Source organism: Pipistrellus kuhlii, unplaced genomic scaffold, assembly GCF_014108245.1.
Source record: "Pipistrellus kuhlii isolate mPipKuh1 unplaced genomic scaffold, mPipKuh1.p scaffold_m20_p_1, whole genome shotgun sequence".
Taxonomy (NCBI): Eukaryota; Metazoa; Chordata; class Mammalia; order Chiroptera; family Vespertilionidae; genus Pipistrellus; species Pipistrellus kuhlii.
The window spans coordinates 136,606,989-136,628,507 of NW_023425404.1; the positions used below are offsets into that span (position 1 = coordinate 136,606,989).

The 21,519-nt window shown below is 43.0% G+C and overlaps 2 protein-coding genes across 5 annotated transcripts in view; both read left to right on the plus strand.

The window, feature by feature from the left end:
• Positions 1 to 1,623: 1,623 nt before the first annotated feature.
• LOC118703571 (histone H2A.Z) lies at positions 1,624 to 4,033 on the plus strand. The gene is made up of 5 exons (XM_036410633.2): positions 1,624 to 1,778; positions 2,273 to 2,350; positions 2,691 to 2,804; positions 3,163 to 3,292; positions 3,595 to 4,033. Exons 1-5 carry the CDS (start codon positions 1,776 to 1,778, stop codon positions 3,654 to 3,656), a joined length of 387 nt encoding a protein of 128 aa, XP_036266526.1. The 5' UTR covers positions 1,624 to 1,775; the 3' UTR covers positions 3,657 to 4,033.
• A 1,319-nt stretch (positions 4,034 to 5,352) lies between these two features.
• Positions 5,353 to 21,519, plus strand: part of DNAJB14 (DnaJ heat shock protein family (Hsp40) member B14) — a 39,684-nt gene continuing 23,517 nt past the window's right edge. The window contains exons 1-2 of one of the 4 annotated variants that reach the window (XM_036410652.2): positions 5,449 to 5,586; positions 13,998 to 14,080. Coding sequence is in view for 3 of the 4 variants with exons in the window: in XM_045570462.1 (XP_045426418.1) it covers positions 5,454 to 5,586 (133 nt within the window). In the remaining variant the exon portion in view is untranslated. Of the gene's footprint in view, positions 5,587 to 13,997; positions 14,081 to 21,519 lie in introns of all 4 variants that reach the window. The other 3 variants (XM_045570462.1, XM_036410662.2, XM_036410643.2) reach the window with 3 other exon arrangements.

Genomic DNA, 21,519 nt, shown 5'->3' on the forward strand with positions numbered 1-21,519 from the left:
CAGGGGGAAGATGCTCAACGCAGGAGCTGCCTCCTGGTGGTCAGCCCGCTCTCACAGACAACCTCCGCTCCCCCCCTCAGGGGAGGGGCTTCCGGAGGTTGACTGGCCAGCCCCCTGATTGGGACCATGAAGGGGGCTGGGGGGAATGTTACATTGAAACCCAGTCCAAAGTACTTAAAAATACTTTTTTGCCCAGCTGGCATGGCTCAGTGGTTGAGAATCAATCTATGAACCAGGAGGTCATGGTTGGATTCTGGGTCAGTGGGGGACATGCAGGAGGCAGCCGATCAATTATTCTCTCATCATTATGTTTCTATCTCTCTCTCTCTCTATCTTCCTCTCTGAAATCAATAAAAATATATTTTAAAAAATGAAAGAGTACTTTTCCATAAAGTTTCTTCATGTCAGAAATATGTAAAAGAGTAATTTTCCATAAAGTTTCTTCATGTCAGAAATATGTATAAGTGTAATACACTTATACACTATTAAGCACTACAAATGTGAAAGATTAGATCACTACTATCTCCAAGCAGCTGGGGGTATCCACGGGTAGTATTAACATATCAGTTGGAAGACTAAGTAACAGGCATTATGATAGTATTATGCATACAATACAATGTTTTAAACCCACCGTTTTCAGTTGTTTACACAGACCATCTGTAACTGCCTGTGAGTCATGTTAGGAGTTATCCAATGACATTTATGTAACATTTGTCCTGTAGCAAAATGTGTCGTATAGGAAAATGGACACGTAATAGCTTTAAGGCATCACTAAATCAACTGGAGACACCAGATTATAGGTGCAACCCACTGATGTGCAGTCTCCAGGTAAATATAGTTTATGACTTGATTAAAGAAAAGAATAGCACCTCACTCCAAGCCCTCTGTGTGCACAGACCAAAAGGTCTCTTGTATCCAGCGAGGCTGCTTTGCTGCACCATTTGTCCCCGTGCAGTGATCCCGTGGGGAGTTTCCAAAGTGGTGAGAAGGGAAGAGGTGGGAGACACCGCTGCAAAGGAAGTGGGGGTGCAGGGTCCTCATCAGTCGCCGCGGTAAAGAAATGCAAAATCTTCTCAGGGGCTGTGGTTGGCGGGACGCATTAGCGCTATCTGTCAAACGAACCTCAGGGATGGATAATAGATAGCGGGGTGGGGAGGCGGGTGCCCCGGAAGAAGGATGTAGGCCAGCGGGTCTCCGCCGGCGAAGCGCTGGGGGGGAAGGGGGGGCGTGTGGGGGGGAACAGGAAGGAGGGCGCCTTAGACCCGGAGGCAACTTCACGCAGCGGCCAGAACCCGGCTAGGCAACCAGGGGGCGCTGCTGCGGTGCTCCTCACCAAAGCCTCTGCGCTCCTCCTCCCAAACACGTGACCGCCATCGCAGGCTGCCCTCGATCGCGCAGAGCAGCAGCTCGCTCTGTTTCTGCCTCCCGCCGCCTGGCCCTTCTTCTCCCCGGTTCCCATCCCTCCCGTCTCCCCCCTCCTCTCCCCGCGCCCCAATAGCGGCCCGAGCTGCCGAGCGCCCGCCCCGCCACCCGCCCCGGCGCCTGCTCATTGGCTGGAGCCTCAAGGACGCGTCCCGAGGGCGAGAGGCAGCCATTGGTGGGATGAGCGATCCGAGTGCCCGGATGAGGGAACATTCTGCGGTATAAAGGGAGCGGGGAAGGCGGGAGACGGCGCAGTTTGAATCGCGGTGCGAGGGAGTAGGCGGCGGGATCGCGCCGGGCGTCTGACTGCTCCTTTCTCTGCCTCGCTCGCTCGGGCTTCGGCAGGATTCGAAATGGTAAACTTCGCGGGGGCGCTCGGAGGCTCCGCGGGTTTTTTTTTTGTTGTTGTTGTTTATTTTTTTACACCGGAGGAGAGGGGAACACACGGAGCTGGGGGTGAAGCGGCGGCGGTTGGGGACGCGCGGAGACAGTATTTGGGGGAGCCCGGGGGGCAGGCGATGGTGCCGGGGGCGAGCCGGCCGCCTCCGATCCCGCGGCGGGCGGCGACGGTTGAGTGGCGCGCGCGGCGCCGCCGGGGAGCCGCGGGCGCGAACGGGCGGGCGGGGGCGCGCGGCCGCGGCGGGCGCGCAGCGGGGGGCGTGCGGGCGGGATCGCCCCGGCGGCGCGCGGCGGCCGGAGACCCCGGCGGCGGGGCGCGCGCGGGGGGGGGGGGGGGGGGGGGGCGCCGGATGGAGCGGGCCGCGCCGCGGTGGGGGAGGGGCGCGCCGCCCCGGTAATCCTATATTCTCCGTTCCCCCTTCCCTCGCTGGCGGGCGTGTGCGCGCCGTAGGCTGGCGGTAAGGCTGGGAAGGACTCCGGAAAGGCCAAGACAAAGGCGGTTTCCCGCTCGCAGAGAGCCGGCTTGCAGGTCAGTGGCGGCTCGGTTGCAGCCTGGAGGGGGGATCGTGGCGTCTCCCGATCCTTTTTCTTGCGCATCATTGCTTCTGGATGAGCGTGTCGTGTCTGTGCGTGGGTGATGCGGTGTTGCGACTTGTTTTGCGGATTGGATAAATATCGGGGCGGCGGGGGAGGGGGGGCGATCACGTGTGTCGATACGGAGCGGGGGGGGGGGGGCCGGGAGACGGACCCCGTTGCTGCACCAGCGTCCTTGCTCCTTGCTTTGGCGCGCGTTTGATTTTTTTAATTTTTTTTTTTAGCATCTTTGATTCATATTTCTTGTGCATTTGTTTTTGCTTGAAAATGTTAAGTTTCCAGTGGGCCGTATTCATCGGCACCTGAAATCTAGGACGACCAGTCATGGACGTGTAGGCGCCACCGCTGCCGTGTACAGCGCAGCCATTCTGGAGTACCTCACCGCAGAGGTAACTGTGGGTGCACGCCTATAATCTGGGAATGGGGGGGGTGGGGGGGAGCGGTAGGTGGCGAGAGGGAAGGAGGAAAGTGATGCAAGAAAACTCCCAGGCCCTAAAGGCTGCGAGGAGCCTCTGCTATCGCTAGAGGGAGCTGGTGGTCATGAAGGGATCCTACTGAGCTGGAGCTGCTCTTGGAAATAAAATTGCGTGCCCCCTTTATAGCTCAGGCCATTTTGACACTCAGGTAGTGATGGGGAGAGGAGGGAGACAATTGCTAGATGTATATGTTCGTGAAGGTGTGTTCTGCTCTGGATCTTGGCCTTAAAGAACCATTGGGAGAAAATTGATGAAAATCTTTGCCTTGTAGGTACTTGAATTGGCAGGAAATGCATCAAAAGACTTAAAGGTAAAGCGTATTACCCCTCGTCATTTGCAACTTGCTATTCGTGGAGATGAAGAATTGGATTCTCTCATCAAGGCTACAATTGCTGGTGGTGGTATGTGAATACTAAGATTTTTTACTTCAAATTCCTTTAGGGAAAATAATTCTTCGCTTTTTAAAAATACCCATTAGTAATTTCTAATCTAAAAGAGGACCCCTGAGCAAAATTTCACTGATGGTACAGTATGGTTCCATCATGGATATCGATGTAGGGAATAACTTAATGAGTTTTTACTTTGCATACTTGACCTGTCACTTTGAAAGACATCTGCCAAGTTTAACAACTCTTCTGGTTTAAGTATAGTGCGATTTTCTAAATGTGTATTAAAAACTAGAATTAATCCCTGTCCCTCCTAGGTGTTATTCCACACATCCACAAATCTCTGATTGGGAAGAAAGGACAACAGAAGACTGTCTAAAGGCTGCCTGGATTTCATATTATCTCAGGACTCTTAAGTACTCTGAACAGCTGTCCAGTGTTGGTGATTCCAGTGGACTGTATCTCTGTGAAAAACACAATTTTGCCTTTTTGTAATTCTATTTGAGCAAGTTGGAAGTTTAATTAGCTTTCCAACCAACCAAATTTCTGCATTCGAGTCTTAACCATATTTAAGTGTTACTGTGGCTTCAAAGAAGCTATTGATTCTGAAGTAGTGGGTTCTGATTGAGTTGACTGTTTTTAAAAAACTGTTTGGATTTTAATTGTGATGCAGAAGTTATAGTAACAAACATTTGGTTTTGTACAGACATTATTTCCACTCCGGTGGATAAGCTCAATAAAGGTCATATCCCAAACAAGTTGTGTTTTTTAAATGTGCGTCATTGTAATAGAATCAATCGCCTTCCTTTTGAATAGGTATTCATCCATCAGTAACCTAAGCATACCGGTATATCTTCGCCAGAAATTCAACTTAATTTTCTATGTAAACAGCAGGCCAAACTGTAAATTGTGTAATTAGCTATTAAAGATTTAAAAACTTTGGCAGGAACTGGAACGGGACAAGTTTTTTAGGCTCTTTGTTCATCTCAGTCTGCATATTGGCCAACCTTGCTGTATCTGACAGCACTGCCCTGGTGCAGGATTGCTGTGGTGGACTGGGGGTGGGGGGAAGGTAAGGGGGCAAGTAGGCAAATCCTGTATTTGGCTACCTTCACAAAAGGAACTTTCAATTCCGGCCTCAGATGTTTTCTGTGCTGCACAATATAGGAAGCTGAATTATTCGATACTTGGTAACATCTTTCGGGAATACTATTACATTTTACAGAGGGAATTGGGGCTTGTCCGAATTCTGGCATTTCCAACAAGGGTAACAATAGCTTGAGTGAACATTGTAAAAATGGTTATTTTGTGATCGAGCTGAGTCGGTTGTTTTGACCTTTTGTTTCTGGCAAGTTGTCTCAACCTTTTAAAATTTGGGTTATGACTTCCAAATAATAAGTTGGCCCCTCCCCCAGGAGAACAACATTCCCTGGCAATGGTACGTTTCTTCAGTGACAGTACTACATTCCCACAAAGCGGTTTCCTTCTGTTTGGGGCATAAAAAAATTCGGGATAAGACCAGAATCATTGCACACAGTTGGCTTTGAACCTCACTGGCATCCTATCAGACAATTCAATGGGATCTGGGTCAGGGGGAATGGTCTGTCCTGAAATAAGGCAGGTAAAACCAGCCCCGCAGTTAGGTTCCAACCTGCTGTGTGCTCTCCACCTGCTCCGGAAGCGCTGCGTCAGGCCTGACAGCCGGTGTCACCTGACCGCGCCCTCCCGGGCTGCGGCCGGAGGCGGGGCCCGGCCTCTGGGAATTTTCTGAAAACCATCCCCACCGCCCGTCCTCCGTTCCCCCCGGCCGCCCAGACAGCGGGCTGCGGCCGGCGGGGGAGGGCGGGCGCGCAGCGCGGCCCCTGCGGCGCCGTCCCAGCCCCGGCGGCCCCTCCGCCCCTCGGGGAGCCGGCCCGGAGCCGGTGGGCGCCGCGCGCAGACGCCGCGGGGGCTCGGGCGCCCGGGGCCGGCGCTGGCAGACGGGCTCGCGCCTGGCGGCCCGCGGGGGCGGGGGCCGGGGAGCCGCCGGAGGAGGCGGGGCCGCGCGCCGGTGCGCCCGCCGCGCTCCGCTCCGCCCCGCCCCGCACGCCCCCACCCGCCGGCTCGCCTCCTCGGCCGCCGCGGCGGCTTCCGCCCGGTCCGCGCTCCGGAGGAAACGGAAGACGCGCCGCCAGCCATGGAGGGGAACCGGGACGAGGCGGAGAAATGTGTGGACATCGCCCGGGAGGCGCTGAACGCCGGCGACCGCGAGAAGGCCCAGCGCTTCCTGCAGAAGGCCCAGAAGCTGTACCCGCTGCCCTCGGCCCGCGGTGAGCCCGCGGCGTCCCTCCCCCCTTACCCTCTGCTCCCCTCCGCTCCCGGAGGCCCGACCCCGGCCTGCCCTGCCCCACCGGCCCCGCGTCCGCTCAACCCCCCGGGGACACCGGGAGGAGCTTCCCGACACCCTGCCGCCCGGCCAACCTGCCCGCTGGGCACTGGCCTGGATGGCCTGCGAGGTGCCCGCTGGCAGCTGACAGGCGAGAGCTGCGGGTTCCATTCCACCAGGAGAATGTCCCTGGGAGACTGGTCAGGTGCCCACCTAGCCTCCCCAGAGTGGGCTTTATTTCCAGGCGGGGTGTGCGGCCCCCTCTCCCTCCCCACCCTTCCCCCAAAGGACGCCTGGACCCCCAGTGAAGTGCCAGGAGCTGGGACCTCAAGTCTCAGGTTCCAGCATCTCTGGCTAAACATTGTTCCCAAAGCAAACGTTTTCTAACACCTGAGATGACATTGCTTTTCCCTGGGAGGGAGTTGCTTTAGGAGAGAGGAGCACAAATTTGACAAGAACGCTAAAGTGTCAGTAATGATTTGCAACATAGTGTTTGATTTGCTGACACCATAATTAGCCACAAATTAGGCAGATCGCTAAGGAACAGAGTACTGGACTCTTAGATGAATTCACCCTGTTCATGACTTTGCAGTGCTAATAATAGCGATGTTTATTGAGCACTTACAAAGTGCCAGCCCATGTGCCTAGTGTTTTGTATGAATTACTTCATTTACTCCTCAGAACAAGCCTACGTAGAGGTATAGGATTCATTTGAACAGGTTTACCCATATGGAAACAGACTATCTTTTTGATGGATGGATGGGTGGATGGGTGAATGAACAAATGAATGAATGAGAATATCTACAAGGCTACATAGTAATTAGTAGCAAAGTCAGAATACTACTTGGGCTTTCTAGCTCCAAAAGGCCTTTAACCACTACGCTATAGTGCCTTGCAATCTATACTAATAAAAGGTTAACATGCAAATTGGTCACAATGCCCTCACAGTAACAACCGAACAGCAGGCTGTTGGGGGCCACCAGGCTGGCCTTGTGGGGAGGGGAAGATTGTGAGGGGTGACCAGTAGGGCAGAGGGGAGCAGTGAGAGGCGACTAGGGTGGCGGGCGGGCGGGGGCGTGGGGGAAGGGGCGAGAGACGGGGGGCAGTTAGGGGAGAGCGGGGCAGCAGTTGTGGGCAACCAGGCTGGTGGGGGCGCAATTAGGGCTGACCAAGCCTGCAAGGGGGGGGGGGCAGTGAGGGTTGACCAGGCTGGCAAGGGGCCAGTTAGGGGTGACCAAGGTGGCATGGGGGGCAGTTGGGGGCAACCAGGCCAGTAGGGAGGCAGGCAGTTAGGGACAATCAGGTTGGCAGACAGAAGTGGTTAGGGGTGATCAGGCTAGCAGGGGTACGGGTGGGGGGGCAGTTAGAGGTGATCAGGCATGCAGGCAGGTGAGCAGATAGGAGCCAGTGGGTCCAGATTGTGAGAGGGATGTCCCAGGGATCAGGCCGAAACAGGCAATTGGACATCCTATGAGGAGTCTCAGATTGGAGAGGGTCCAGGCTGGGTTGAGAGACCCCACCCCCGGGCACAAATTTCCTGCACTGGGCCCTTAGGCCTATCTAATAAAGAGGGAATATGCTAATTGACCATGACTCCATCACAAAGATGGAGGCCAAGTTCCCATAAGGAGCTTTAACAAGCAATCAGCAGGGATCTGAGGCTATGCTCTCTCCCGCCCCCACGGGGCTTGACAGGAGATCTCAGGCCGTGCCCCCAGGGGACCTCAAGGTGCAATTCCTGCCCTAGTGCTGGGCTAAGGTCCTCAGGTTGCTCTCCCTGTCCCAGCACCAGGGCGGGGGACCTCCAGCCACTCCACTCACCTGGTGGAGCTTGATAGGAGACTTCAGGCTGAGACCCCCCCCACCCGGCAGGGCTTAACAGGGGACCTTAAGGTGCATCCCCAGTGCTGGGTCTGGGGAACTCGGCTGCGCCCCCACCCAATGGGGCTTGATGGGGGACCTGAGGCTGTGCCCCCCTCCCCGTGCTGGGTCAGGGGACCTGAGGCAGTGCCCCCCTCCCGGTGCTGGGCCAGGGCACCTGAGGCTGTGCCACCCTGCCTGGTGGTGCTTGACAGAGGACCTCAAGGCATGCTCACCGCCCTGGTCTGGGGACCTGGGACCTGGGACCTGAGGCTATGTCCCCTGCCCGGCAGGGCTTGACAAGGGTGGGACTGGCTGTGTCTGGATCTAGCCCAATTGGTGGTGGTGGGGGAGGAGGATGGGGGAGGACAGACCAGGTCTGGGTCTCACGCGATTTTGAGTTCCATGTGGGTGGGCAGGGACTTGACTCTGGGTCCCGTGGCGTGCCCCAGACTCTGATAGGAGAAAGGCTTTCATATACATTTTACTAATTTTCTTTAATCTCTGACATTTATAGAGAAAGGGCAAATAGCAATATTAAATTATTTTCTCTAATTAATCCCCCTTTAATTTGCACAAATTTCATGTGCTGGATTACTAGTGTATATATAGATATATAGGTATCTAGATATATACTGTAGATATATGTAAATTGTCCCCACGGGAGTTCACCAGGGAGCGGCGTGGAATGAAGGAAGGCCCCAGCTGGCATCCCAAAGGCCCAGGTCGGTCCTGATCACCCACCAGGCCTAGGGACCCATGCATAGTTTCGTGCACCAGGCCTTTAGTAGGATAATATTTCACTGGAGACTTAGGTATTTCCAGGTTAAGAAGAAAATTAATAATGAGTATGTGGAGTTCTCTTAGTTCTTAGTTTGTTTCTACATTGTTGAAGCATTTGTATTCTTTGTTTTTCTCTGCCCTTTCATTATATCACTATGAATACTATAACAGAGAGGATGGGAAAGGGAAGTGAAAGAAAAGAGTTAATATATTTTTTTAATTTGGCAAAAAACATTTAATATTTACCTTTTTAACCATTTTTCAGTGTGCAGTTTAGCACTGTTAACGATTTTCACCTGTGGTGCAACAAATCTCCAGAATTTTCCATCTTACAGAACTGAAACTATACCAGTTAAACAGCTTTCCATTTTCCCTACCCACCATCCTCTGGCAACCCCCATTCTATTTTCTTTTGAAATGTGACCACTTTAAGTACTTTATACAAGTGGAATTATATATATCAATTCTTCACTTAATATAGCCCATATGTTCTGCAATTTTAACCAAAAGGATGTATAATGAAAGCATATTTGCAACAGGCTAATTAATATAAACAAAAGTTAAGTTCCTGCCCTAGCTGTTGTGGCTCAGTGGTTGGATGTAGTCCAGGGCCCCTAAAGGTTCCTGGTTCCATTCCCTTGGCACATGCCAAGTTTCAGGTTTGATCTAATTAGAAAATGTCCGAGAGACAGCTGATTAATTTTTCTCTCTCACATTGATGTTTCTCTCCCTCTTTCTCTCTAAAACAAAACAAACAAAAAAAAGAAAGGAAAAAAAGGGGGGAAAAATCTTTAAAAAAAATTAAGTTCCTATGGCATCTCATCAACCTTATAACAAAATGAAGTTGAGCAAAACAAGGGCATGTCTTTTTTTAACTGGTTTATTTAACTTAGCATGATGCCCTTCAGGTTCATCTATGCCGTAGCATGTAGTAGGATTTCCTTTTTAAAAGTTGCACAATATTCCATTGCGTGTGTATGCCACATTTTCATTATCCTCTTATTTGTCAATAGACACCTAGATTGGTTTTTATATTTTGGCTATTGTGAATAATGCCACTGTGAGCATGGGTGTGCAGATACCTCTTTGTGGTCCTGCTTTCAATTCTTTTGGGAATATATGCAGAAAGGGAATTGCTGGATTATATTGAAAGTACTATTTTTACTTTTGGGGGGACTGTTGCACTGTTTTCCACAGAAGTTTCACCATTTTACATATTCCCACCAACAGGGCACCGGAGTTCCATTTTCTCCACATCTTCATCAACACTTGTTGTTTTCTATTTACTTGTTTTTTATTGTTGTTTTATAGTAACCGTCCTGACCAGTGTGAAGTGATACCTCATGGTGGTTTTGATTTGCATTTATCTTATGATTAGTGGTTTTGAACATATTTTGATGTGCTTGTTGGCCATTTGTATATAATCTTTAGAAAGATGTTTGCTCAAGATGTTTGCCCATTTTTTAATTGGGCTATTTTTTTAGTTGTAGGACTTCTTCATAAAATCTGGATATTGCCGAAAGTGGTAGAGCATCGGTCTGCGGACTGAAAGGTCCCAGGTTCGATTCCAGTCAGGGGCATGTACGTTGGTTGTGGGCACATCCTCAGAAGGGGGTGTGCAAGAGGCAGCTGGTTGGTGTTTCTCTCTCATCGACATTTCTAGCTCTCTAGCTCTCTCCTTTCCTCTCTGTAAAAAATCAATAAAAATATATTTTTAAAAAATAAATAAATTAAAAAATAAAATCTGGACATTAACTCCTTATCAGATACATGATTTGCAACTTTTCCCCCTAGTCTGTGGGTTGTGTTTCACTTTCTTGATTGTGTCCTTTTATGCACAAGAATTTTTAAGTTTGGTGTAGTCCCATTGGTCTATTTTTGCTTTTATTGTCTGCTTTTGATGTTGTATCTAAGAAAACAGTGCCCAGAGTTAATTTTTTTAAATTCTCCCTACAGTATGAATACATTTCATTTAGTCACTATCTAGTCCTAGAGGGACAGTTCGAACTTTAAGCAAGTAACCACCTGAGACAATGTCCTGTCTTTTGCAACCTAGTTCCTCCACCTACTAACTTGTAACCTAAATCTTGGGCAAGTTAGAGAAACCCTCTAGCCTTTAGCTTTTTCCTCTGCAAAATGGGACAATAATGTACTGATTTCATAGAGCTGTTGGGAAGATTAAATGAGTTAATACATGGAAAGCATTCACAGTAAGCACTCTATTATTTTGGTATCATTTTTATTTTACAAGTGTAAGGCCCTGAAAAATTTTAAACTTGTAAGTCTGGCATTCTTCTGTCATACAAGCAAGTTGAATCAATAAACTAAAGGGATACTGTAAGATATTAAAGCACAAAACAATTGTTGCTCTTAAAGACATGAACATAGGAAAAATTAAGAAATGTAAAATATTACAATGTATTATAAGGCAGCGGATGTAATTACCAAATAAGTGATAGTACACAGTTGTGGAGTAGTCTGAAAACCTTAGTTTAGATACAGACTTTGCCTCTGACAACTTTGTAACTAGGGACAAGTTACTTAGTTTCTCTAAGCCTTGTCTAATACCTTTCTCTATGTGTAAATACTTAGCAAAGTATATTTTACAGTGAATATTTTCAGAAGATGTTGATTGGAATAATTTAATATTTAAGAGGAGGGAAAGGTCTAGAACACTTCTGTAAGCTCCTGGTAAAATGTTTAGTGTAGAAGGAAATTGAAGCCACTGGTTAAAATGAAATTTTGTGTTTTTATTCCTGAATTTCACTTATTCTCCACTACCATCAAACTCTTATACCTCAGAGCCCTAACTGGTTTGGCTCAGTGTATGGAGCATTGGCCTGGAGACTAAAGGGTCTCAGGTTCCATACTCATCAAGGGCATGTGCCCCAGTAGGGAGCGTGCAGGAGGCGGCCAATTGGTGATTCTCTCTCATAATTGATGTTTCTGTCTGTCTCTCCTTCTCCCTTCCTCTCTGAAATCAATAAAATAATATTTTTTAAAAACCAAACAAACAAAAACACACATACACACACATACCCTTATAACATTGCATTTCAATGTTCATTAATCTTATACAGTGAATGGGAAGATATGAAACTAAATTCTAGAATCTGTACCTTTCATTTTTGCTCGGTGAGAAGTCTGATTGATAAAACACTTTTAAAAATTGGCAAGAGTTTTCTTTGAGGAAAAACTTGATCTTCAAATGGATTTGGGATATTGTTGTTTTCTATGTTTTTAGTTAATATTATTTTACAATTTATTTATTGCAGTGAACATCTAAGTGAAACAAATTTACACCTTTCATATATTTTCATATTATGTGTTCAGTTGAAAAGGATTAATATACATACTCAGTACCTACTACATAAGAAATGTAAACATTCTGGAAAAATAAGGTCAGCAACAGAAGTAAATTACATTTGTTTCTTAAACTATATTTATTTATTTAAAAAATAAACTTTATTTTATTTTTGAGGGAGAAACATTTGAGCCACCTGGCCAGGGTTGGTGAGCCACATTAATTTTGTAATCACACAAATAAACGACACTTTTAGTTTAGGGGAGGGGGGAGGCAAAATTTGTTTTTCAAATTATGTGTTCTTATTTTAGATTCTGCTAATAATGGATCTGATGTATAATAGGTGTGTGACATAAAATTATTAAATAAAAACAGACCTTTGAGTAACTTGCTTTATTTTGGGTTCTGTTATTTTATTTTTAATTTTAAATGAATGTGAATTCATTCCCTTTTGCCATTGTACAGAATTCAGTAATAAGGAAATGGCACAACTTATCCATTGCCCCATGGGTAGGTTATTTATAATTTTCCTGTAAAACAATACATATCCTTGTGAATATCTTCATGAACACATATGCCAGCGTTTTTCTAGGGTCTAAAAGTGGAATAACTGAGTCACACGTGTATGAATTCCTGCTTCTCTAGAGATGGGCTAATTATTTTGCAAGTGGCAATATAATTTTCCCTTTTCTTTCCAACACTTTTAAATTGTCAAGCTTTTACATTTTACATGCTCCAAGATGAAGAACGTTAAAATTTTGTTTTAATTTATTTGAATATTTTTCTTTTGTTTATTGGCCATTCCACCTTCCTCTTCTATGACTTGCCTATTTTATTCATTTGTTCATTAATTCCTACTATATTTTTTATTTCCTTCTTACTAGCCTGTAGGACTATTCCGTATTGTGAATACTCATCCTTTATTGGTGTATGTGTAGCAAATGCTTTTTTAAAATCATAACTAGTCTTTCTCCCTTTTTTATGGTGTGTTTTCATACAAATGTTTCCAATTTTAATATAAACTTTGCAGTATTTTCTTCTGTGTTTTGTGCATTTTGTACTTGGTTTAAGAAATCAATTTCTACTATTATATCATAATTTTTTTCTTCTAAAATTTTGAAATTTTGCTCTTTCAATTAATCCTTTAGATATTCTTTGCAGGATTATTTCTTATAAATGAGTATTTAATTATCCCCTAACTTTTTACTAAAATCTCAGTTCATCTTTTCCTGCCTATATCTAAACCTACCTATGTTATATGCAATTTTTTAATAGAAGCTTGGGCTTTCTGGCCCCTTTAGTCTCTTACAAAGATCTAGTTTTCAGTCCTTACGCCACACAATATATGCACATTTTAAGATGTAAAATAATATACATGTATGTAGTAAAAGTATAAATTCTGAATGAGAATATACTGTCACCTCTAGAAATATATTAATAATTATCTTAGGAGTGAGGGAGAAAAATGAGATTTTAGATGGGAACAAAGGAGATTTCAAATATTTCTGTAATATTTATTTCATTAAAAAGTTTAGAGCAAATATGACCCAATTATTTGTTAAATCTAGATGATGATTTTTTGTTAATGTTATTCTGTTTGCAATTCTGGTGTTTTAACAATGTTAAAATAAATAATTTTCATCTAAAATAAAGATTTCACATACTGGGTGATAATTGGTTCTAGAATGAGGCCCATTTTTCAGTGAATGCAGGAAATTGTCAAGAGGTTGAGAATAAAGGAGGGAAGGAGGACCCAGGGGCCATACATGTTGCTCATCCAGTTTTATTTGTAGAGATATCTGCTTACTGGACCCAAAATTATGTTTATAAATTGCAAAAATTAAAAATAAAAAGCAGACCAGAAGTTTTTCACTTCTGGATTATCCACAAAAACATTTTAAATATTGTATTTACTTTCACTGGTTCTTTGCTTTAAAATATATTTTTATTTATTTGAAAGAGGAAAGAAGGAGAGAGAGAGAAACATCAGTGATGAGAGAGAGTCATTGATTGGCTGCCTCCTGCACGCCTCACACTTAGGATCAAGTCCACAGCCTGGGCATGTGCTCTGATGAACCTGGTTCATAGGTCAACACTCAACCACTCAGCCATGCTTGCTAGGCCTTTCACTGGTTCTTAATATCAAGTATACTTAATGCATATTACATTAAACCCCAGTCAAAGCAGTATGTCACGAAAGTGAATGCATAAAATAAGGCTGAATAGTTTAAACCAAAAGTAAATGTAATCTGGTTCATAATCACTGTATTTGCCCAACCAATGTTTGTAATACTGCACATTATTGTAAATGAGATTTCATGTAATAGCTAACACATTTAATAAATCAGGAAAATCCAATGTGCTAAAAATTCTGGCAGTACTTGAACTAAATTATATTACCTTCTCAGGCATTGGTTCCAGTGATTACTAATACAGGAAACCTTGCTGATTCCATTTTTAAGATGACAAAAATGGATATTGAGACCCAGAGGTAATGGAACTTGTGCAAATTTTAACTCCGTGTAACTAGTGTTTGGTGTGAGCGCATGTGCAACACAGTCATTGTTAAGCAGAATCCTTATGTGTGAAATTGCAGAAAATTTTTCAGTATCGTAATTGCTGTTGAAAATCTAAAACAACTACATGATACTACTTAGTGCAGTCTTCAGCATGTAACTATTAACATGGAAGGTATCCAAAATACATGTTTGTGCTAAGAATGAAAGGGAATGTACAGATAACTTCTAACTAGCATGCAAGGGAACTTCATGGCTACCTGTAAAGACTAAACACATATAATCACTTTCATATCTGGCTTCACAATTTTGAAAAAATAATTTATTTAGCTGAAATACTGCTATGAAGAGACACTTTCCCCTTATCTGTCTTAGAGTTGCACAGTGGTGCAATTTAATAGGAAAGATGGGATAAGTGCTTGATTGCCTTGATTAGTTTTCAAGAAAAGGAGTTGGTTCTTTCTATTTTCCAAAAGCAGTGGGATCCCCTTTAGGTTAGTTGCGGAGTACTGGACACATTCTCAGTGGTTCTTAGTACTAGTTACTTTGCCCTTCAGTATAGTATTGTTTCAAGTTCCTCTAGTACATTTCCTGTACTAAAAATTGGAATCAGTTATATTTCCAATAAGTTGTAATTTCTTTTAGTGGAAAAATGGGGTTTCAGCATCACAATCTGGCATTAAGAGTGCTGTGGATACTAAATTATTTATTGTTTCTGGGCTTTTTCAGTCTACAGAAATAATTTCTTCCATAGTAGTAATTGTTTCTCAAGGCCATGGTACATGGTAGATACGTCATAATTATTTATCTGCTTTATGCCACATCACATAGATAAAAGTTTCAGAGTAATATTACCACCACTACCTACTAACAAATTATTGAAAACCGTTAAATTGTCTTTGCTTATACTCCATTTCCCTCCCCATTTTATATATTTTTTTAAATTTTGAAATAATTTCAAATTTAGAGAAAAGTCACAGAAGAGTACAGACTTTTATATTACTCAGGCTTTCTATTGGGTAAAATTTTGTCACATTTGCTTTATCATGGACTTATCCCTCCCTGGTATCACCTCCCCCCCCCCCCACTCCCACACACAATTGTTCTTATTATATTTTTTTCCTGAACTAAGAGTAAGTTGTAAACATGATGTCCTTATTAACCTTAAATAATTCAGTGTATATTTTCTAAGACAAGGGCACTCTCAACATAACCATCAGATTCATGAAATTAATGCATGTACTTCCACCAGTTTTTTCAGTTATATCTTGGATAGCAAAAAGGATACAAGTTGCATTTATGGGTATGTTTTATTCTCCAAATACAGCTTTTCTCTTTTCTTCTTTAGTTTGTCCCTCAATTTGCCTCTGACATTTACACATATAAATTTTTGGCAGAAATACCATAGAAGTGATGTTTCTTAGTGTAATGTAAGAGAACACGTTATATGATTTGGTACTTACTGGTGAGATTAACTTGGATCACTTGATTAAATTGGTGATGCCAAATTTCTCCACTTTAGACTTACTTTTCTTTCACTTTATAATTAATAAGTATTTTGTGGGAAAATACTTTGAGACTATGTAAATGTTCTCTTTCATAATACAATACATTTTCACCAACTCCCTTTAGCATTCATTGATGATTCTTTCCTGGGTAAATTGCTGATGGTTGCTAATTCCATCATTCTTTCTACAATTAATTAGTTGGCATTCAACCTATTCAATTTATTAGTATGGGTTTATGAATTTCTGTTTAATCCATTACTATCATTATTTCTTTTGATGCTCAGATTTAGTCAGTAAGCAGTGTCTTTTGACATGTCCTCATCATTCTTTCAGCATCTCTACTTTATGGCACAAAAGATTTTTCAGCCCCACTTTATTTGCTATTTTGGGAATCAGTTGTTTCTCTTAGGAGCCCTGATTCTTTTTAGTGGACAATGGTACTTGGAAACAGATAAATATATATATATCTATGTATATGTATATATGCACACACATACACACACACACACATATGTGTGTGTGTGTTTATATCTATCTATCTATATATATGTATATAAATATAGATATATGTAAAAGCCTAAGTGACCATTATGACTGAATGACCGGTTGACCAGTCTAGATATAAACACTAGATAAGCTCATTGGGACAGGAATGCCCCCAGGTCTCTTCAGGAGACAGAGCTGGGAAATATCTATATGTATACATATCTGTCTGTGTATGTGTATGTACATCTCTGTGTTATATGAGTTTGTATTAGGAATGTATATATATCTATAGTAATTTAATCTATGTTAATTTTTATATCTGTATGAGACTTATACACCTCCCTTTTTAATTCACCATAGAGTTTTCATTCTAGCCTGCTCCATTTCCATATTTGTAATCCATTCTCTGACAATAAGAAATGTGGCTCCTGTTATCTTCAGTTACTTATTCAATTTCTTCTGTTTATAATTAGTTGCCTCCTTAAACCATTGGTACAGACTCTATCAAATTCAGCCTTGTTTTTGGCTATAACTCATTCCTTGGTCCAGGCCTCAGCTGCAAAAAAAAAAAAAAAGAGAGAAGGGAAGAGTAGAGAAAGCCAATAATTTTTTTCAAAGAAAAAGAAAGAGTAAGACTACCATTTAAAAAATATTTCAACTTATTTACAGTATCAGAACATACCATTACTTACTATCTGCGCGCTCTTTTAATCATCATTTAGTCCTATCTTTGTAGATAACTATACATTTAATTCTCCCCATCAGTCCCATGTATCTCTAATTTCTTTGGAATCCTGAAGCTTGTCAACTGATAGGTTTTCAGGAAGGGCCTATAGGAATTATGCTAAGTTCTGAAATATTGAAAACAGTTCTTCTGTCATCTTAGTGCTTATAGGTAGGTAGATGTAAAGTCCTTGGCTCCAGTTTTCTTTCTTTGGCTATCTAAGTATGTTGTTTTGTACAAGTACTTTTTGATGAGCCAAATCTGATAACAATCTTATTATTCTTTCCTTTACAAGTCAGTTGATATTTTTGCATAGAAGTTCAGTAATTTTATTAGAATATAGCTTGGTGTTCATTAATCTGGGTTAGTATTCTTAGGTATGTGATTTGCCTTTTCACTAATGGCTTCAGATGTTTCTGTTTTTATATCAGAAACATGTTCTCCAATTATGGTTATATAAATTTTGTTTTTCTTCATCAGGATTCTATTGTATGTATTATATGTTGAATCTTCTTTAACTATCTTAATTATTTGCCATTTTCTTTTTAATTTTTGTCTTTTAAAAAGAGTTTTACTTCTTTTGGTAACATAGTATCTGTTGTGTTTATAACTCCCTGTTTCTTCTAATTTATTCTTTTTAAATTGATTTTTATTTCTTATAGAAAGGTACTTTTGGAGGTTGTCCTAATTCTAATTTATGTTATTTGTATTATGTCTAATTTCTTAAAGTCTTCAGCTTGATTTGAAGTAGTAGGTTATAGTATTTACCTGTTTTTCAGCAAATCTTTGTGGTATGCTTTCAGTGTATTTTGTTCTTATTCTCTTTTTTTCTTATAATAACTTTGTTTCAGATTTTATTTCTTTCATTTTTTTTACACATTTTTATATGTAGTTAGCCATTCTGAGTACACAGACACCCTTCTTCTTTTTGTGTAATGGTTGAAAATAGTTCACCTTATTATGTAAGAACTCCTCACTCCTTTCTCCTTCCCAATGTTACCGAGAGTTTCTCTTTTCCTTTTCCTACTGCCACTGTCCTCTTCAGTCGGGGGCCTTTTCCCTGTAGTTTCTCTTCAGTGTTGCTTTGTTCTAGAAGAGAGCTTTGAGTGTTTAGTTTTGAGAGTTTGCAGTGACTGAAGTGTTCTATGCCCTAAAGAGTTTATTATGAACCCTTTCACTCACATTCTATTGTAGTGAGAAGAACACATTCCTTTTTATATACTTTTCTCAATTTTGCCTACTATGCAATATATAGAACCCCTGTTGGTAATTTTGGAGTTCTTTTGTTCTGTCGAAAATCATATGCCCTATTACTGTCCTCTTCTTTGTACTAACCACATAGACCTATTGGTGGGATGTTCCCACCTTCTTGTATTTTGAAATATTTTGCATAAGGTTTTGATTTTGCTATTTAATTGCTCTGTTTTTATAAGGGAATTTGCAGAGATTTAAATTTTAAGTTGCTGTCACAGCCTACTTCTTGAATTCTCATAAAATTTTTCATATTTAAAAGTTGTGAACCACTACCTCATGGACCATGCAGACTTCTGATATCAAAGTTACCATTGTGTTTGCATTAAATAAGAAACTGCAGTTAAAAACATTCTATATACTACAACATGTCCCTCCAAAAATGTATACACACTATAACAGTTGATAGCTGTAGATTCTATTACATAATGAAATGAAATACTTATATATGTAAAATCCTAAGCAACCATTATGACCAAATAACTGGTTGACCAGTCACTATAATGTGCTCTGACCACCAGAGGGCAGACGCTCAAATCAGGAGCTGCCCCTGGCGATCAGTGCACTCCCACAGCCAACCTCCCATGGCCGGCCAATCTTCCACGGTCCCTCCCTGCCAGCCAGCCAACCTTTCACAGCACCTCCAGTAAGCTGGCCCCAGTTGGCCCCAATTAGGCCTGGGCAAGATGGCCCCAATCACCCGCCAGGCCGAGGGACCCCCACCTGTGCATGTATTCGTGCACCGGGCCTCTAGTATTTTAATAAACTGCCTTTATAGTGTGTATACATTCTGGGGGGACACTCTGTATATATTACACTTACCTTGTTAATAACTAATAAATTGTTGTCTAATTAGGAGCCTTTCTGTACCATCTACTACCAGATTGTTTAAAAACACAATTTCTTATGTCTTTGGTGACCTCTTAAATGCATTAGCTAGGGGAACATATGGTAGAAAGAAGTTTTCGCATATATATATATGGGAGTAGGCAAACACAGGTTTATAGTTGTAATACAAATAATACGACAATTAATAAATAAAAATATAAAAATAAAATTTTGCATGCTAGCAACTATAAGCCTATGTTTGCTCACCCTATTAGCTACACTAAAAAAAGAGAAAGATGCAAATTGGCCATACCACTGCAATGTGCACCAGAAAATAAGGAGTAAGTATGTAAATTAACCCAACAAAGATGGCAGGTTAATTTGCATACACAGGCTCCTAGCGGCCTGGGTCCCAGGAATATTCTTGGGATCCAGGCCACGCAGAGCCTGTAGGCCCACATGTAGGCCTTGGGCAGCCAGGGTCCCAGAATGCCCCTAGCCATTCATGGCCTATGGGTTTTGGCACTGAGCGGCCGGGGGCAGAGTGGCAAAAGCTTGAGCAAGGCCAGAGTGGACCTGGGTGGGCCCTGCACAAGCCATATCGGAGGCTTGAGCAAAGCCAATGGCCCTGCCCAAACCACGGCAGGGGCTTGATCAGAGCAGGGGGAGGGTGGGGCGGTGGGGGTGGGGGGGGGAGCCCTGCCCAAGCTACAGCACTGGCCTGAGCAGGAGACCAGGGCAAGCAGGAAGCTTGGCTTCCTTCATTTCTGGGCCAACCCATGCCTCCTGCTTGCTCCAGCTCTGTGGCTGGATAACATCTTGGTTGGGTTAATTTGCATACTCAGTCCTGATTGGCTGGTGGGCATGGCTTGGCGTAGTGGACTGATGGTTAATTTGCATGTTTCTCTTTTTATTAGTGTAGACTAGAGGCCCAGTGCACAAAAATTCATACACTAGGTGTGGGATTCCCTCAGCCTAGTCTGCACCCTCTCACAACCAGGAGCCCTTGGGGGATGTCCAACTGATGGCTTAGGCCTGTGGGGAGCAGGCCTAAACCAGCAATCAGACATCCTTACTGCTGCTGCGGAGGTTAAAGAGGTTCCTGCCACCACAGCTGCACTCGCCAGCCTGGAGCCCAGCCAGGAGTGGCGCTCTCCCTTTGAGAACCATCTTTGTGAGGGCCTGATGGTCAATTAGCATAGTCCCTCTTTATTAGATAGGATAATTCTCTTAAAATATACCGTTTAGTAGGTTTTAGTATATTCACAGAGTTAAGTAACCATTACAACAATCACTTTTAGAACATTTTATTTACCTCAAAAGGAAACCCCATGCACATTAGCAATCACTCATTTCTCCCTAATTCCACCCTTCCCTTCCCACTAGCTCATTTTTTGAAAACATATTTTTATTGATATAAAGGAAGGGAGGGGAAGATAAAGAAACATAAATGATGAGAGAGAATCTTGATCAACTGCCTCCTACATGACCCCTACTGGGGATTGAGCCTGCAACCCGGGCATGTGCCCTTGACTGGAATCAAACCCAGGACCTTTCAGTCTGCAGGCTGATGCTCTATCCATTGAGCCAAACCAGCTAGGGTCCCACTAGCTCTTGACAATAACTAATCTATTTTCTATCTCTGTAAATCCCCCTGTCCTATATGTTTCATATATATGAAATCATGCAATATGGTCTTTAGTGACTTTTTCACTTAGCATGTTTTCAAGGTTTATCTATGTCGTACTGTATATCAGTAGTTGGGAATATTGTCTGGGAATATTGCATTTTATTTATCAGTTGATGGACATCGGATTGTTTCCATTCTCCCCCCCCCCCCATCAACAATGATGTTATGAACATTTGTGAACCAGTTTTTGTGTAGATATATGTTTTAATTTCTCTTAGTTATATACCCAGGGATAGGATTGTTGGGTCAAATGGTAATTATATGTTTAGTCTTTTAAAGAACAAACAAATGATTTTTCAAATTTTACCACATATTTTACATTCTCACCAACAGTATATTAGGATTCCAGGTTTTCCATATCCTTGCCAACACTTTTTATTGTCCATTTTTTAAATTATATCCTAGTAGGTGTGAAGTAGCATGATTTTTTTTAATGTATAGTTTTAACTTATGGAAAGTTTCAAGAATTCATAGGAGAGGGAATAGTGTTATCAGTCCCTGTCACCTTCACATCTTAATGATTATGAGTATGTATGTGGCCAATCTTTTATTTTATATATTCTCTCTACCTTCTCTTTTATGACCCATCAATATTTATATCAAATTCTAGAAATAGCTTATTTTATACACTTAGTGCTTAGATTTACTTATACATTTATCAAAGTATTTGCTCACCATTTCTTTCTACAGCCTGTCTAGAAGCATTTTTTGTCTTTCTAATATCCAAATATATAAAAAGCCAGGGGCTGTCACAACCAAAACAACTGGATGGATGGCTGCATGGGGCAGCAAGGCTGGCAGGAGGGTTAGTGAGGGACGACCAAACAGCTGAACAGCAGGCTGCATGGGGTGACCAGGCCAGCAGAGGGGGCAGTTGGGGGCATCCAGGCTGGCAGGGGGGGGGCAGTTGGGTGTGACCAGGCCAGC